Raw genomic sequence first — 19159 nt, 5'->3', positions numbered from 1 at the left:
GGGGTGGGGATAGCAGGGGAGCAGCAAAGATGGAGAGAAAAAGTATGAAGACCGAGCTGGATGAATTCATCTTACCCCAGCGGCACAGCATGGTTTCTGCATATTCTTTCCCCATAATCCTCTTTGCTTTCACCCCCCCCCCCATCGCCCACCCCTCTTATATCTCTATCTGCACGTGTCCTTTACGGATACATAACACAGCCCTTGCCTGAGCAGCAGCTTCTTTCTGCAGTGAGATTTGTGTGACCAGACCAGCTCTGATGAAGTGAATCTTGTAGTTTTGGTGTTCCACCTCCTTCAGAAATCCTTCCGTGAGAAGCTGGGTGGAGGAGCAGACCTCTTCTCGGCAGGCAGGAGCTCTTGAATCACTGGTCCCAGTCCCCACCTCAGCTTGGCTTCCATCTTCATTCCCAGCTGTAAATGGTCCACTAGCACCGTGATCTGATGTGCTGTAATGTGATCTGTGTCATGGACATTCACAGACCCTCCTCTTTATCTGGGACCCTTTCAGATGTGAGAGTGATAGCTTTGGGGAAAGGAGGAGGTGGGTGTTAGGCAGCATGGCCTAGGGCAAAGTGTGGGTGATGGAAAGGACCAGGGTGTCTGAGCTGGGGTATTGATCAAGAAAGGGGATTGGAGCCTGACCTTTCTTATCCAGAGATTTCCATGTCATTTTTTCAGAAACCTTTACACTTCTCTCAGCTTCCTTCCTTTGTCATCACCACTGCTTGGGAAAAGAAAGACATCTACCTGGTGTGTCTATAAGATTTTCTCTGGCATTTAGGAAGGAATTGTCCGCAGAGTTGACTGCAAACAGCGCAGTTGGGCTCTCCCCCTAGACTACCCAGTATCAAATGAAAGTAGACGCTTAGCAGCTAAGCAGACTTCTGTTGGAGATGATCATGGTCTTTCCAATTTCTTTCTTTTTTTTTCTTCTAGTTTTACCGAGATATAATTGACATATAACACCATCAGTGTAAGGTGTACAGCCTAGTGATTTGACTGACATATTACACACATGAAATGATGACCACCGCAAATTTACTGAAGATCCATCATCTCATATGGATACAAAGTAAAAGAGAGAAAAAGTACTTTTCCTTGTGATGAGAACCCCTAGGCTTTACCCTCTTAACAACTCTCGTATACAACATGCAGCAGTGGTAACTGTATTAATCACGCTGTACCTTATAGCTCAGGTGCTTATTTATGTTATAACTGGAAGTTCATTCACCCAGTTCCCCCTTTCCCCGCCCTCTGCCTCTGGTAACCACAAATCTGATCTCTTTTCCTTCAGGTTTATTTGTTTGCTTGTTTGTTTGTTGAAGTGTAATTGATTTACATTTCTTGGTGCACAGCTTAGTGATTTGATATTTCTATGCATTTAAAAATGAGCACATTCCAGTCTAGCTGTCACCTGTCACCATACAAAAACATTACATTATTATTGACTGTATTCCCCACGCTGAACATTTTATCCCCGTGACTTATTTACTTTGTAGCTCGAAGCTTGTGTCTCTTAACTTCCCTATCCTGTTTCATTCATCCCCCCACCCATGGTCTTTCCAGTTTCTTCTGTACAACTGGATAATAATAGGGTCCCCTTCACAGGGTTGTTGTGGGGATTAAACTAATAAATGACTTCATAGATGTCAGACCGTTAGAATAACGCCTGATAGGCAGTAAACATGGTTGGCCTGTGTTTATAGTTCTAGAAGTTACACTATGGTCTTCAGTGGTTGGAAGCTCTCCTTTGCCTATTCTGCTACATACTCACTTAAAATTTCATTTATTTGAAGACACTAGTTGGGCACAGATTTCTTTCTAAAAAACGTCATCAAGATATTTCAAAGCCTGGGAGCACACCTGACTTGTGCAGCAAGCAGCCCCACTGGGACTGGCGCCTGGCACCCGTGATCGTACTCCATGATGTCGCCCTTCTCCCTTCTTCCCAGGCATTTGGCATTAAAGAGAATATATCTATTTGTGTGAAATACAAAGTACTTTACAAGAATGGAGCCTCGTGAGAATGAGATAAGCTTGAGCTTTTTTCCTATTGTGAAATGTTTTGTTTCATTTCTAAATTCCTGCATTTTGAGATTTCAGTCTATGATTGACTTCTTTATGCTTTCCTTTGTTCCAGAACAGGTATAAGGTAACTCCTATATTACAGGATGAGACATGCAGGATGCAATTGGGGAGGAAAGGGGGTGGAGCACTCATTAGAAGAAAGAATAGGATTTGCAGTAATAACCCTTGGCATTGACACATTGCTCTGTGTTTTTTCCCCAAGTACTTTTAAAACCAAGGTGTCATGGATTAACCCAGCAACTCTGTGGGTAGCATCCTCCCTGTTTTATGGATGAAGGCCCTGATCCCTAAAGACTGTGTGCTTTGCTCATGTTCACCCAGCTGACACTAGTGACAGAGTTGGGATCAGGGCTCCTTGCTATTTAAGCCTTTGTGCTTTTCTAGTGTTGAAATAATTCATCTGCCAAATCAGGCACTATGGTGTGACCACCTCAGAGAGGACTCTTCCCCCATCACAGTCTCTCGCATGGTTCATACTGAGGCACGCGCCATTTATGCATATTGAGAAACCTTGTTAGCATGGCTGATGGGGGTCTTGTGGGTGGGAATGCTTATTCCCCTTGACTAGCACTGATTGTCTGCAAACCCAACACTGCCTTCTCTGCACAGGCCTCAAGGGGTTTTCAGCGGTAGACGAGCGATGCCTGGCTCCCCAGCACGGTCCCCTACCGCTCCTGGGGAAAAGCCTACCGGAGGCCTCGCTGATGCAGAGCTGAAGCTAGGACACCACCCCGTCACAGCTGGGTTTAGAGTCGTCCTGCCCACAGGATCCTTTTAATTGGTGTAGGGAAAAAAACAGGGAAAATTGGACTTGACTAAACCGTGACACTCATCTGTTGAAAATCGGTCTTCCTGATGCGACGCGTGTGTATTCTGTTTGTGTCTCTGCTTTAGCCTTAGAGCAAACTCTCCCAACCCTTTTTAAAGAAAAAGTAAAATCCTATTACGAGAGTGCTTCAAACCACTCTGAGCTAGATTAATCTGAAACAACATCTGAGTTCACAGTGGGGTCAGAGCTGCAGAAGAGCAGGAGAGACTTGCCAGTTCAGCAGGCGTGCGTCTTGGGCCGGTTAAGAACCAGGACAGTCTTGAGGTCTGGCTTTGGTGCTTGGATTTAGACCTTGTGTGCTGAGAAACTCTGGGTGGCTTCAGATAACTTTGTTTCTTAACTGAAAAGGAGTGCCTGTTGCCTGATGCGTGTTTACCCGTGAAATAGCAACATGGTGTATTTCTTGGGGTAGGAGGGCTTTTAGGTCTCCAGAGGCCAAAAACCTCCCCGCCCCTCCCACCCCCGCAAAAAAGCAAGGTCACGGGCTGGGGCACGTTGGCCGGAGTAGAATGCCAGTCTTAGGTTTTTTTGTTTTTTTTTTTTTTCCCCAGCGCTAGCTTTAAAATGTCTTTATTATTCTCATTCAGAGTCTCTCTTCTAGATTCTTTCCCCTTTCTCTTTCTGCCTTAAAGGCCATACATAATCAGAACCAAGTAGAACTGAAAGCAGACCAACCTGCTCCATGTCTAGCGGATAGAGATCGGGGGTCCAGAAGTGCCTCTTTCTTGCCAAACCTCAGCTTGTTCCATGCTTTTTTCTAATACCTGTCCCCAGCCCCAGCCCGCGCCCTCCGCCATCTGGCTGAGTGAGGACTAGCTGTTCGGTCTGCCTCGTGTCGGGGACAGAGACCCGCTGCTTGTCAGGCCCATTCTCTTTTAACTCTGCCCTGGTCACAAGTATCACAGAAGGGTTTTCCAACATCCGGGCAGAATTCACACTCAGAATCATCCTTAACTGTGGATATTTAACAATACGAAACAGAGTGAAGTGGTGAAGACCTTAATTTTGAAGTGACTTAGGCCTTACATGACTTGAAGGAGGTTTTCGTACTAGTGGACTGGCAGGGTTGAAAATGACTCTGAAGTTTAAGCCTTCTGACTGCTCGTGAGAAACTTGTAGAAGCTGGTGGCCTCCTGTGTGCCAGACGCCATGCCCCTATGTTTTGCATTATCTCTTTAACCCTTCAGAGCAGCCCTTGAGCGTGGTTTTCTGTAGAACCAAACTGAAGTTCTGGAAAGTTAAGCAGCTTTCACCAGATGCATATTTAGTAAGTGGCAGAGGAAGAATCTGACTCCTTTGCCCTGCCTTTTAACTGTACCGTGGCAGCTCCCACAGAGTTCCTGGGGACCCGCTCCAGACACGGTAGAGCCAGGGTTTCTGAGTTTACACATTCCAGCAGAGCCTGGTGCCAGCACTGCCGATCAGAATGGGACCTGTGCTGGTGGCTGAGACTGGCAGCCCTACCGTCTTGCATTGGAAGAAGGCAGGACTGTCCCTCACACTGCAGATGCCGTGGCTTCTCTCCCCCTTGCTGTTACGTGCGGTCCCATCCGCCCTGGTGACAAGAATGATACTGTCACCAGCAATTACTCAGTGGAGCAGGGATACAAAAGAGGAAATTTCCATTAGGTAAATAACTGTGAAAGAAGAACCCCAGAGAAGGGGGAGAAATTCAAGCCCAGGATCCTGTTACACTGGCCAAATATCTTTGGCATCCTGTGCTTGCTAAATATCCTAAAAGGGTCAGGAAAACTGATAGGATGGAACAGAGGGACACAGTGTGAATTTTTTTCTCTTGCATCATTCCAACATGTACTTGAATTTCAGTTTCATAAAATCAACTGTTCTGAGCCCGGCCCCAAACCCAGGCTAATTTGTAGTGGCTCCATTTCTGTAGACGGTGGGGTTATTTTTGGAAGACGGGGTATTGACACGCAGTGTGTGTCAGCCACGTGGTAGTAGAACTGGCATCTTCAAGTACTTCTGAGATTTTCTACCCTCTTGCTGAAAATATGGCTTTTTAATGGGGGGGAGAGTACAGCTCAGTGGTAGAATGTGTGCTGAGCATGCATGAGGCCCTGGGTTCAATCCCCAGTACCTCGATTAAAAAAAATAATAAACAAACAAACCTAATTACCACCCGCAAACAAACAAATATGGCTCTATAGAAATGAATGACTTCGGGCTGTGGCCAGAATTCACAAGTGTGGCGTGTGCTGAAACATCTGACCTTCAGTGAAAGAAGGGGGAAGTCAGTGTTGTCTTTGCAAGGGTAATAGCAGGTCTTCTGAAGGACATTCTGTTCCTTGGAGCTTTCATTTTAGCTAAGACAGTATTCACTTGCAAGCCTTAAGTGTTTTGTGGACTTGAAATTCCTGCCAAATGAGCCCTAATGACTAAGTCTCTGCAAACGCTCCTTCTGGTGTGGAGGTATAGTTTATACCGAGCGGAGATGCAAATGGTCTGCAGAGTACCCTCCAGCTGCTAGTTCCTGCGCCCTGCTCCGGGGCCTTTACGCCCCCTCCACCGACAGCTTCCACTTAGTGGGGATGCCCCTGCCAGACGCTTTGCATGCGCACCATCTCATTTAATCCTTCCAAGCAGCCCTGTGGAATCTGATTATCCCCATCTTGCATATGAAGAAATTGAAGTTCAGATAACTCAGTGTCAGGCTCTGGGCTAAAGCACTTCACGTGCATTATCTATTCGTTACAGCCTCCTTGTGGATGGCTATTCTTATTCCCGCTTGAAGATGAGGAAGCAGAGGCTCCCAGAGATGAAGTTACTTGTCCATGATCTCGCAGCTATTAAGTGTCAGTCAGAATTCGAACTCAGGGGTGATGTCTTTCCGTTACGCCACACACGGACCTCCTGACTGAGGCCCTTGAAGGCAGGAGGCAGACCCCACTTCTGATTCATGCCCCTCGTTCACGAGCCTGGCACACAGCAGGGGTTCCTTACACGTTTGATTGAGTAGTTGATCGACTGGGTGCAGAGCTGGATTGTACCTGCTCATATCCTGATGATTTTCAGCTTTTCCCCCAGTGCCTCTGGGATTAGTTTTCCTTTGTCTGAATAATCTGAATCTCGCCTCCAGGCTTCATTTCCCATTTGGAACATCTGCTATGAAAAAGTTTCAATGTGAATTTGACTTTCAACGCATTTGGAATTTCTTTGTAAAATGCAGAGGCAGAACTGGAGCGGGGCAATCCTGCCTGCATCAGTCACTCCCACACCATGTTGTAGCTCTCTTGGGTATCTGCTCTGTTTTGATGATCATTTTCAAAGTCAAGGACATGGGCGAAACAACACTTCCCAGCCTCAGAGAAGACCGATTCCAGAGGGCATCCCTTAAGAGTGCTTACTGGAACCATCTCCCTCTCCAGCCTGTGTGTTCCCACCCTGTCTTTGAGGGAGAAACAAGATACAGGGTGTGATTTACTTTCCCACCTCGGTGGGGAATGAGGGATGAAATTAAAGATGACTAAGTGCTCCCACAGTGAGAGAAGGCCACAAGCTTTGGGATGCCCTGGATTCAGTACTCAGAAGCCCAGTGGACTGGCCTAAAGCCCAGCCTTGGACCCTTCATCTGGCTGGCTTCGGTTTAGTTCCTATAAAACGTCTCAGCCTGTAAAATCTTAGTAACCTCTCCTCAGTACGGGTTTGATTGGATCATAGATTTCCACATCGTCCCAAGTCTTCTGAGTTCTCAAAGTCACATTTCTAGAGATGAAGACTTTTGCAGTCGTTTCCTGTTAATGCAATATCTTTGTATCCTTTACTTTCACTCAAAGTGACAAAGGACAAGTCCAGTTGGTTTGCACAGTAATTTTTTAATAGACAGGTGGGAACTCAGATGGCAGTCCTAGAGTCAGTTGAGTAGGTGTTGGCACCTTTCCACACAATGGCAAGGCCCCTGAGAGGCATGTGGAAGAATCCAGCATTTAGAGGGAGGAGCAGTCCTCTCCTCCTGAGGTCGACATGGTGTTTTTGTACAGAGAACACCCAGGACCAGTTGGTGCTGGCGGTGCCAAGGCTGCTGCCACACAGTCAGTTGGCAGTGAAGCTTTAACGTAGGGGTGTTCATAAACCTTAGATACCAAACTTATTTTATTGATGGATGAGGGGCAGTTCAGGGAGAGGGGTTGGTATTGGGCAGTGTGCCTAGATTATTCTCCCATTTTCTCTAAGTGGGGAAAAGTACTATGAGCTTTTTAACTTCTCCCAAGTCAGCTGCCGGAAATAGGTAGTCAGGACCTTAACTTAATATCTCCTCCAAGAAAATCTCTTCTCCATGGAAGTAAGAGCGAACCACCTCCTCACCTCTTTTGTGACATCAGGGGGAGGCAGTTTTGTCCAGACCCTGAAAGAAGACCACTGGCAACCCACGTAATTCCAGAACACGGTGGGGAATCTCTCCAAAACAAGGGTCGCATTTTTCTCTCCTCTCTTGATTCCCAAGTGTGTACGATTTGTGTTCCGGGTTCTCGTTGCTCGCCATTCGTGTATGGATTGTTACCTTCCTAATGAGACTGTCCTCCTTGAGAACAGGCCCAGGGCTGCTTTGTGTGTGTGCTCAGCAGCACCTAGATCTGTGCTGGACCCAGAGTAAGTGCTTAATAAAGACATTCTAACTTGGATCGTAGATCACAAGCTGTCAGAGCTGGAAAGGATTTTGGAAACCATCAAGTCCAACAGTCTAATTTTACAGATGGTACCACTCCAAAAACTTACTTTGGAGGCTGGTGTTTATCTGCTGGAAAGAGGGTTTTTTGTTTGTTTGTTTGTTTTTTATGTGAAAGCCGAGTGCAAATGATCGTAGTTCTGAACTTGAAAGGCTTTCTTCAGATGGTGTGGGATCCGTTCCTCCTTGGACTAGTAGCTGACTAATAACAACAGTAAAAATGCTAGCTAGATCCCATACCCTGAGCCAGTGTCACTAATCCTTTTAGCCACGTGACAGTGTCAGGACTGTCTCCACTCTCCATATGCCGGGGGCTGGGGGAGTGGCAGCAGGAGGGCACCTGGCTCAGGGTCACGCAGCTTCTGGAATGACTGAGACTAGAATCTGGTTTGGTCAGACACCTGAGCTCATGGCCCGCAGTGGCTTTCAAGTGGGGCCCCTGACGAAAGCCCCCTCTCAATACAAAAGCCCATGCGCATGGGGCTCCATCCTGAAGGAAAGTGTACGATTAATTTTCATTAACTTTAGTTCTCTAATTAGACAGGGAGTGACAGGGGAGGTTATGCAAAAAGCACAAAATGGTAGGGATTGCCTCTCCCGAAAGGCCAGGATCAACCACTGCCCTCGATCCTAGAAGCATTTGGTCGGAGTGAAAGGAATGAGGGCTCCCATATCTTGCTCCGGGAGCCGTTGCTTTACGTGAAATGGCTGTTTCTTCCTCTAGACTCTCTTCTGCGCCCAGAACCCACCTTCTCTTGTCTTTAGTGTTAGAAGCCTCAGTATTGATGGCTTCCAGGGCAGATCTGTGTACCTCTCCTTGCCAAACCAGAACGAAATAGCCTTCTGGTGGCCAGGCTGCCCAGTGCACTGGGGCTTCCAAGGCAGGCTGTTTGCCTTGAATCTTTCCACTGAGCTTTATATCCAAATAACATTCCTGTGAGTTTTCTGAAAGGTTAGTCCTGGGTCATTGGCACTTAAACCACTTGTTTTGGTAAATCCTTCCCGAGAAGGTTAATTATATATTTGATATCCTTCCCTTTTTATGCCTGAATGATGAGGATAAGTACCCTGTGGTTTATTAACTGTCACTTTAAACCTTTTCAAATTGTCTTGTGACAAAACAGAGTTTTATGTCCTTTTATCCAGCTTTGATGGATGAGACAGCGTCTCTGGTTAAAGTATGCCAGGATAAATAAAAGCTCTCTGATTTGTGGGGGAGGATTTTGCATTTGAAGTCTTGAGTTCAAGTCTGCCACTTCATAACCTGTTAACCTTTCCATGTACTTCACTGTTACTTTTCACAAATGGGGCTGGGCAGCGAGGCACTTGGTAACTTCAATAAGTAAAAGAAAAGGCATTACTTTTGGGCAGTTGATATGTCTAAAACTTTTCATAGCAAATCCTAAGGCAACAATTTACCATATTCCCTATTTTGAGCCCACTGATTCTTAGAGCAGAGAGCCTCTGTCCTTACCTTTATAGAATCCCAAAGCTCCCCTCCCCTCCCCTAGGCCATAGGCCATTTTGTTATACCTTTTTCATTAAGTTAGCAATAGGACTGTGGAAGGCAAATGTCATTATGGATTTTTAGTAGTTGTTTGCAAGCCTTGTGTCCACCGGTGTATAAGTCCCACAATTCGTTATGGGTCCAGTGTTTAAAAACCACTCTCCTGGGACGTGTGGTGTATATAATTCAGCAGCTGATCTCTCTCTCAGTCAGTATTTATTGAATCCCAGCTAGGAGCAAGGGAGGGTATTTATTTTAAATAATTAAAATAGTAAGAAAGAGTGCTGAGGCTTTAAAACTCTTTTCCTTCTGTTTCTCTTCATTCCAGTTCGCAGGGACATTATCAGATGGCCTAGGGAAAACCATGGACACTCGCCATCAGTCGGAGCGGGAGTACATCAGATACCACGCAGCCACGAGTGGGGAACACCTTGTAGCTGGCATCCACGGCCTGGCTCATGGTAAGGCATGTGATACCAGGCTCTTCTGCCACAGTTCCTAAGAGATACCTTTCCGCCCATCCAACTGTAAGCGGAAATCCTAGCTTGGTATCTGGGTGCGCCTGATAGCCTTCTGTCCTCCTAGCAGTGGAAATGTTACAACCTCTGAGAAATCCTCGTTCACGTTCAGAACGTTGTGCGCATCGCCGTTCCTTCCCGTTCTCTGGCTTCTGTTCCCAAAGTGTCAGAAAGCGTAACCATCTGAACTCCTTTTTAGAATTTAGGACTGCTGCTTCACGACTTGCCTTCTGCTTACTGCTTGCTCCTTCCATAGAACGTGAAGTGTGAAACTGGCAGCCAGGTTTGTGGCCCAGATGTTTTTGAGTCTTGTATAAATGCACATTCACAGGGATTGTAAATCCATGTGCCCAAGAGACGTAGGTGATGGCGTGAACGTGTTAAGTCTCTAAATTTGTTTGAATTCTGGTTTTTAAGGCTTTAATTCTGACTCATTTGCGTTTTGTTGTCAACAACTTCTTAGCGTGGTATTAAAAGCCCTTAGAAAAGTCACCCAGCCAGCTCTTCCAACCACTGTCCCCTAGCCACACTGTTTGTCTGTCACCCAGAGCAACGTCCTGCTCCCCAGACATGCCTCCAAGTCCTTGCTGACTCGCGTTTCTTCTGCGCTCCCCTCCTCTGCCTCACTTCCTTGCCTGTCAAAATCCTACTCCACCTGCAAGTCCCAACTCAGATGCCGTTTGCCCAGCTCCACGGTCCCCACTTAGACAGTCAGACTGCCTCCTGAGGGCCAGGAGACTGTTTTGTATTCACCTTTATACATGGTAACCTGGCATATAGCTCTTGCTTAGTAATGGTTGTAAATTGGGCTGTTTGTACCAGATTCTTAGGAGTAGTCTAAAGCTGTCACAGGTTTTATCAAGATTCATTAAGTTTTGATTATCTGCATTTGGAGGAAGAAGAAGGAATATACATTATAAAAATCATATTTGTCTTCATGCTTAGGGCAGAATTTTTATCAAGTTTCCTAATGGTGAGGTTTGGATCTATATGCCTCTGCTTTTCCTAAGCCTGCCCAGCTGGAAAGTGAGCAGCCCCCAAAGAAACATCCATCCAGAAGTAAAAATTGTCTGAAATTAATCTGTTTATGGACTTTAAAAGTTGATTGTTGGGCAATCATCTGGGGTTAAACATTTAATCATTCTTTCTAGTAACTGTAATGATAGTGCATTGGACCATCAGAGGCCTGTTTTTTAGTGAATATGGAGTGCTTTGCTGTGTGTATTGATGCCTGTGTCTGTCCAGCATCCTTAAATGCAGAGAGAAAGCATGGCTGTCCTCACTTTTTAGATGGACATACCAGTGTGCTGAGAAAATGGGTGACTGGTTCAAGACTGCAAAATCCTTTCCAACCAGAGATCCTTCAGATAATATGTACAACACCTCCAGGAGCCAGCTAGGCCTGTCTGAGACCCACAACCAGGGGCCTTATCCAAAGAGGACCCATTAAGCTCTGGGTTATATGAAAGCAGTAGCCTAGCATGAGAGCCTTCCTTCAGGATGGGAAAACAAAACAAAACAAAAAACCTTAAAAGATAACAAGAACCAGAATGAATTCAATCTTCTTGGTTTAAAAACTGGGAGTCAGGCTCAGTTCTCTCCGTGGGCTCTGCTTGACCCAGGTTCAGTGATGTTCTGTCTCTGCCATGAACTTTGTTCAAAAGCTTAGGAAAGGCGTACTGCCTCGCTGGAGCAAACGGACCCAGAATCCAGAAGAAATGTTGTGAATTGTTAGTACATTCTCACCCAAGGAATTTCCTTTACCAATTTGTCTCACTAGAGCTGAAGGGTCTAGAGAGCATCCTCAGACCCCCACCGTCAAAGGGTAAACATCCTGTGAGTGTCCCTGGCACAAATCCTGGGACTGCTCCCCGGATAGGGCCCTGCTTCTTCCCTGCAAAGCCTGTGGCCTCTCCAGCCTTTGCCAACTTCTGGCCACTTTTGAGGCTCTTTAAGGCCATTGCTGTCAACTTGGCAAAATGTTTGGAATGTCTTTTTGACCTAGGTTGGTCCTTTGAACTGACTCCACTGAGGGTCCTGGCTGGCTCTGGCAGCTTTGGGGGTGCCGTTCATCAAGTCTTCCTCGTTTACTCTGATTGCCTGTACGTGTTTTAGCAAAGTGCCCATTAGCTTTTACCCCATTTCAGACTTTGGGTGGTGTTGGCCAGCCACACGGTGTTCTTTGAAAACTGAGGTTTTATATTTAGTAATCTCTCTGCCTTATAGTTTATGAGATCCCAACTTTCCCCAAGAGCCCTATTTGCTAGCCTGTTGATTGAATCCTACATCTGCATCGTCTCCTTATTGCCCATATGCTATTCAAGCTCTGGAATTAAAAAGTAGCCACTCTTAACCTCTTAGCTTTTCCTTGATTTGTTTTTAAACTGCAACGCACTTTACTTCTGACCAATATGTAATGTGTATTCTCTGACTCTAAAACATAGTGGCCAAATCTGCTGGCCCCCCATCTTGAGTTGGCCTGCCCGTGGCCTGTCAAGAGATTGGCATTCTGCCCCTGAGTTTACCTTGCCAGGTGCATGGAATCGAGGGGTTTGGCTTTAAATGCTTTTGCTCTTGTCGTTGGCCAGGTTACAAAAGCCCTTGTCTTTTTTGCTAGGTATCATTGGTGGACTGACCAGTGTTATAACCTCAACAGTGGAAGGTGTGAAAACAGAAGGGGGTGTCAGCGGTTTCATATCTGGCCTTGGGAAGGGGCTTGTTGGCACTGTAACCAAGCCAGTGGCAGGCGCCCTGGATTTTGCATCAGAAACAGCCCAGGCGGTGAGAGACACAGCCACACTTAGTGGCCCCAGGTCAGTGGTCGTGGGGGGAGTGGCTTCTGCAATTTCCAGCCCAGTTCTGCTGCCTCTCCTAATCCATACTGATAAGTTAATCATATGCTTTCTGCCTTAATGATGTCATTTTAAAAAATTTGAATACATGGAACTAAAATTTCTGACCTGCCTATATGAAAATGAGGCACAAAAATCTGGCAAAAATTTCACCAGATCTGTATCTATATCTGTGTCTGTCTGTCTGTATCTTCATCTGCATATACTGGGTCTCTGTGTGTATAATGTTGTTTTTCTTTATAAGAGGGGTCAGAAATATGACTGCATCCTTATAGACCTCCCCTGTTCACCAAACTACTGAGACCCCCACATGCCCATTAAGAAAATTCTCACGCAACATGCTGTGTCTTGCTCCGAGGCTCCATGGCAGGGTTCTAGAAGCCCTGCAGTTGTGGTTCATCATGTGAGTCTGTCCCTTCTTAGTTCTCCTTCCACTTGAAAGTGCCAGCCGATCTCCCAGTCTTCTAAGGAAACTCCCCAAGGAAACTGGCAGTCTTCAGGGGGATGTCTTGCCTTGATACCAGCTGAGACAGGAAATCAGTGACAGCCCATATGGTTCTAAATCCCTCAGCGTCCAACTACTTTAACTTAGCTATTCGTGTTAGTGGCCTATTTTAGCCTCCCCTTTTCAGAGTGACTAATTGGGGATCTTATCAACAAAGGATATAATGAATGTACAGTTCCCAGCCAAGCTGGACTCCACTTAAGCCCAGAAGGATTTTGCTGCTGCCTGGCTAATAGATATTCCCTGAGTGAATTAGTGTGCCCTTTCAGAATGCCGAGAGCCTGGGCCATGTCCACACCCTACGCCTCCCTCAGATAGGATTTGAAGTAAAATCATCCCCAATTAAAATGAATCCATTTTCTGTCACCAGGAACCCTTACTGATGACACATTACTGCAGCAGGGGAAATGCTTAAGATTGTAGACCGGGACCGTGTGGTGTGTTCTGCCAGAATGTCTTCCATCTGGAAGCAGCTGCCTTTTTTAAAAAAAAAAAAAAGAAGGATCTGTAGAGTTTACTTTAGTTAAGTTACATTCTATTCTCAGATATAGAGCTGAAACAATCCTTGAGTATATTTTGAAGCATTTATGAAGTCAGGGGGAGGGGCAGTAGGGAGGCTTCAAAAGTATTTCCAGTTAGTTTTTCCATGTCTGCTCAAAGCCCAAGAAGCCTGCCTCCAGTATTTCGTTAGGACGGTTAACGCCTAATGAAGCACGAGTAAAGCAGAAGACCCCAAGAATTCCAAAAAGAACCATCCTTATCCTTAAAATCCCAAATTGGTCAAGGGATTAAGTGATCTGTTCCAAAAAGGGACCGAAGGGGGTGTGTGTGTGTGTATATATGTTTATACACAGACAGATATATGTTAAACTTTAAGAATATTATTATTTTGTGCTGCAAATTTTAATGATGTTGACCAGAAAGAAATCACTTGTACTTTATACAGTGTCCATTTAGAAGTCTTGATAAAGTTTTGCATCCTTTTTAGGAGCATAAGAAAAGCACAAAATGGTTGCTACAGAAGGAAAAGTGTTGTTGTCATCTTTACCAGTTGTCCAGCGATGCCACAGAAGGTTCTGTTTAGTGTCAGCCAGGGTCTGTCTGTGACTCATTCATTTTCAGTAAGTAAATATTGATTGAAAATTGCCTAAGAACTCAGGGCCGGGACTATAGCAGAAAGCAAGGTTCTCCCTGGTCTCAAAGGACTTACAGTCAGGCGGGACAGCAAATGTAAAACAAATAAGCATGTAGGTAATTATTTGCTAAAACTGATAAACGACCCAGGAGATGTACAGAGTGCTGTGGGACTGGATAATTCGAGAAGGCAAGGAGTAGAAGGATGTTTGCTGACATACGGTCAGTGAGGTCAAGAAAGGCCTTTCTAGGGAAGCGATGTTTGAGATGAAGCCTGCGATGTAAGTGGGAGTCAGCCAGATGAAGAGAAGAAGGAATCATGTTCCAGGTGAAGGAGGACAGAGAAGTTATGCTGCTGTGTCTCCTCTCTGTCCCTGGAGGAGCCCGTAGTGGGAGAGCCAGGGCCACGCTGCCAGTGTTGAGTAGGGCATGCACGTGCTAGACTCATGCTAACTGGGGGCCTCAAAGAAATTTGGCCCTTTACCCTTTCTTGCACTGAAAAGGCACTACAGAGTCTTGTGAAACTCTTTGGCCTATTTCCCTTAGTAAGGTCCCTTAGCCTAGGTCCAAAAGTTGGGTTATTGGTGAGCAGCCATGCAAAGTAGAAAAGAACACTTGAACTGAAAAACAGGACTGGGTCCCAACTCCTTACTCATTGGCTTTGGGCCCTTGGTCAGACCTCCTTGCCTCCTGAAGTCTGTCTTTTCCTCTGTGAACTAGGGATAAATATACTTGTTGTGTTATTCTCTCTCTCAGAGGTTTGAAGCCCAACCAGAGTTATTTTTATGTGGAAACTATAAAGAACTATAAAATGCTGGGTGATATTAATTTTGAAAGTCACATTAAAGGAGCACCGAGGTTTTTGCAGGTGGAGAAATGTTTCAGTGCCTTCAGGGTTTGTTCTGATGACACTGTGATCTCTTAGGAACGTACTAGTTCTACCAAGGGATAAATCACCGTGGTTTCTTGGAAGTGAGTTATAACCATCACCAACCATCCCAGTTGATTGAACAGGATCCAGGGGTGTTACTCAGGGTTTTTCCCCACTGTTTAGACAACAGGGACTAACAAATGATTTGAAGGGATTAGAAGTGAGATTCTGACCGAGGGCTGACCTGAGCCCAGGGACTGAGCCAGGGACAGAACCCAGGAGTCCAGGGGCTCTGCCTCTGAGTCTACTCTCGGAATGAGGCATTCTGCTTCCTTCGTAATATTTCATCCAAGTGAAGGCTTAGATCTTAGCATCTATGTTTTAAATGACCCAAATTTTAAGCAGATGATAGCAAAGTAAGCCATAAAACTGTGAAAGAATACTCCTTCCAGTAATCCATCTAAAAAGTGGCCTTACAGGAAATATTGGCTCCTTCTTGTGTTTATTTGAGCATGATTTTATTTATAGGGACCCCCCCCTCCTTGAGTTCTTTAAGATTAAAATACTTCCAAGTTCCTCTCCTTGTTGGAGCGTGCAGCCACCTAACTGTTCTCTGAAATGTCCGTGCAGTCTGACAGTCGTTGAGAAGGCAGGTGGGGGTCGGGGAGTGGAGAGGGCGGAGGACAGCAGAGCCTTGGCCTCAACATGAATGCTGTGGACCAGTATCCCCTGCTGCATTTGTTAACTGTACAAGTATGTGTGGTTTGGAACTGAACTAAGAAGCCTTTTCCAAGGCAGCGTTCTGCTGGCTCGGCTTGCATCTTCTAGTCTACGTGTATTGGGCCGCATTTGTCTGTTCCTGAGTAAAGTTCATGGAAGTGACACAGATGCAGCCACACTTGTGGTGCCATTGAAGCCATGTAGAAAAGCCCGCCCACCCTTCAAGAGAGCAGGGCACCAGCCGGGCTGCATGTCCAGTTCTCTGCATGTTGCACGGCTTGGGGGGTACTTGGTGGTAGTATCTGGAAAGATACGTGGGCAGAAAGCTGCAGAGACCCAGGGGCAGCCGTTTCACACTAGAAGGCAAAAACATCATGGGAAAGGGAGGAGTGGCCGGCTCTGAACTATTTATTTGCTTGTTTATTTCCCGAAATACCATATGTTGTAGACTTTGGGTCTCATGACATTTCAGGAAAGTAGCAGATGAAGATTTATGAAGCTTGGCCCTGAGGTTTCCTCCAAAATATTTCTTCACCTTTTTAGTCAAGACCCAAAACGGGAGAAGTGGGAGTTGGCAGAACTTGAAATATTTAAGCCAATTTAGCAAAGCTCAGGAGTGTTGGAGCTTATCTCATTATTTAAGTTAGATAAGGAGGAAGGGGAAATCTGAAGGATGATGATAGATCAGTGTGTAAGAATATAGCCATCAGGTCTCTGATAGTGTTCTGGAATCCCAGGACCCTTGTGTTGTGCACGCAGATGTAAATTCCAGTTGCTCTGAGAGTTTTTGAGTAGCCTTTTGGTTGACTTCACAGAAAAGATTTATGGTGGGCATACTTGACTTCTGTGAAAACGCTCCCGAGGCACCACCCAAAATTCGTTAGAGAGACTTTCCGTTAATGACCTCTTAGATGTAAAGCTGAAATGGAATTTTTTTTTTAAGGAAAAGCCCTTTTTGTTACAGTGTTTGCATCTTACCTATGACTTTCCAGGATAAAAGGGTTAAGATCCTCTTGAGTCCGCAGAGCCTGAATGCCATCAGGTTAGAAGAAAGTCAGCAAAGGGGACTTAGGAGCTGCTTCCCCTGCTCCTCGCTTTAGTCTGGCAGCATTCTCTCAGTGTCCTACCCCGAGCAGCAGTCTGCAGTCCTCGGTGTTTCACAGTACATGTCAAGCAGAGCTGGCATGAATTAATAAGCCTTTAGGGATCTTCCAAAGGTGAAAATCTAATAAAAATTAAAATGTTTGTCAGAATATACCAGTGCTCTCAGTTTTTCCCACCAACGTTCTGTCGAAGGCAGCACAGAGCGGACTGTACCCGGACGGTACCCCATGTATCTGGAGGCAGAGCAAGTCCAGCATTTCTTGGAAAGTTTCTGTTTTATTTTAAAACTGTAAATGAATTGTACAACTATCGTGTGTTTGTTTTAATAAGATAATTTTAAAAATTGCTCCTCAGTAAAATTAACCATTCAGGAAGAAATACCAAGTCATCCGGCAGCAACCGCCTCTTACTTGTTTAAAAAGTACCAGACAGCCCTTCCAGATGAGTTCCACAGACCCTGGTGGCATCAATATAAAGATACAGTTATTGATGAAACGCGAGAGTGGTGCAGCTTGGACCCTGGGGCTCTGTTTCTCGTCTTTGGGCAGATCTGTCTGTTGGCTTGGTGACCATCTGCTGCCTGGGGCAGCCAGTGCATTAGATAGCATGTCAGTTTTACCATGAGAAGGAATGAGACTTCAGTGAAACTGAGAACTACTGTTGCTTCCGGCTGAAGGGAAGAGACTGTCCATACCTCTCCTGTTGTCCAGAAGTGGCGCCGTGGATGCGGGGCTGCCACTTTGTCCATCTTCTGCTCACCCGTGCGGGTGTGCGAGGCGAGAGCCCTGCGTTCCCGCCTGCAGGTCTGGCCGCCCCAGGCCTTCCCCGAGGGTGCTTGAGGGCAGATGGATTGCTCTCAGCCTTCCTGCGCAGACCCGGAAGCAGAAACAGCGTTCAGAGCTGTGTTCGTGACGTGCACTGTCTCACTCGGGTCTGAAATTAAACTGATGAAGTTACAGGATAAGGTATTTTTAAGAAACATCTTAACAGTCCTTCTTGCCTTATAAGTTAAAATTCCTGTCACAGGAACACAAGCAGAGAAATCTTACTTTCTGATACAGACTTCTTCCCTCTTGCTGAACTCGAAACACTGTACTCCCCTTTCACGCAAAGGCTCCAGGCAGTGCCATTCTCATAACACAACTTATGGAAAGCTCAAATCTGTTCATGGAAGAAAAGAAAAAAGTGTGTGTGTGTTCCTGCACACACATATTTGAGAAACGCCTTTCCATTTCTGAAATCCTATGACTCATTTTTATGCAAGATTATCTGTTAGGGAAAAAACCCACTTTTTTGGTCATGGTACATTATAATCGTTTCTAGAAAGGAGAGCGTCTATTTTTTGCCATTTTTGGCTTGCAGAGATGACTGACTTCATGGAAACTGCACTATCCTGCTTCCAAAAGTAAAAGTAAATTGAATTCAGGCATGTACATCTTTGATGTACAATCCTGGTATCTCAACCAGCAGCACCTAGATAAGAAAATAGAATGGAAAGTGTGACTGCTTCCTGATTTTGGTTTTTTTCCATTTAAAAATTAAATCATCAGTCTAGCCCTTGTACATGAGTCCCTTCCTTGTTCGGTGACTTGATTTTTAAAACTCTGGAATGACACGTGATCTTACATATTTAAGATACGCATTTGAGGTTTTTGGTTTGAACTTCAAGAGAAACAGAAGTGTATTTCTTCTTGAGAAAAACGTGTATTCCCTGCATTAGAAAAGAATGAGAAGCCGTTTACTGTTGGTAGAGTTCCTCTGCAGAGACATTAAGTTTATTTACTTTTAGATTTGGGTGGCAATCCTATGTCTTTCACTGTGTTCCCTTACAGAATCATCCCTCTTTGCCCAGGATGAAATTGGAATCTCCCTTAAAGAGAGGATCCAGGTTTGAGTTCATATACCCTGGTCCCAGAGACCTTTAGACAGATAAGAGAATTCTGAGATACCTAGAGGACATACAGGCTGGCAAAGAATTGAAGACTGTAGTATTACAACTAAAGGCTTGTCATCTGTTGGGGGAGAAAAAGTGGGTTTGGACGCTACGATTAACCCTGAGTTTCCTTGCCCCGATACCTTTATTTGGTACTCTTTTGCCAGACTTTTGCTAAGTTTCTCATTTATTTGTCAAATAGGGGGGAAAGTGAGATTGAATTAGTAAAACATTTTAATCACAGTACACCCTAAAAGAAACAAGTTTATTATACTGGGCTTCTATAACTCAAATCAGGTTAACAGTGTTACTAATCTATATTCTTAGTGGATCTGCTTTAGTATGTAGAGGAAACTGATTTTTAGTTAGCACAAATTTTATACATATGGGTCCTTTTAGAACAAAGATTCT

The 19159-nt window shown here is 45.2% G+C and overlaps 1 protein-coding gene across 9 annotated transcripts in view; it reads left to right on the top strand.

The window, feature by feature from the left end:
• Positions 1-19159, top strand: part of VPS13D (vacuolar protein sorting 13 homolog D) — a 225175-nt gene that overhangs the window by 167632 nt on the left and 38384 nt on the right. For 6 of the 9 annotated variants that reach the window (XM_064494046.1, XM_031464090.2, XM_031464087.2 and 3 more), the window contains 2 exons: positions 9440-9572; positions 12247-12442. The exons of 1 other annotated variant lie outside the window; for it this stretch is intronic. In XM_064494046.1, coding sequence (XP_064350116.1) covers positions 9440-9572; positions 12247-12442 — 329 coding nt within the window. Of the gene's footprint in view, positions 1-9439; positions 9573-12246; positions 12443-19159 lie in introns of those variants that run through there. 2 more of the 9 variants (XM_031464091.2, XM_031464093.2) reach the window with 2 other exon arrangements.

The sequence above is a fragment of the Camelus dromedarius genome, chromosome 14 (assembly GCF_036321535.1).
Source record: "Camelus dromedarius isolate mCamDro1 chromosome 14, mCamDro1.pat, whole genome shotgun sequence".
NCBI lineage: Eukaryota > Metazoa > Chordata > Mammalia > Artiodactyla > Camelidae > Camelus > Camelus dromedarius.
The sequence above is the reverse complement of the archived record's forward strand: the minus strand, read 5'-3'. Positions and strand labels throughout refer to the sequence as shown.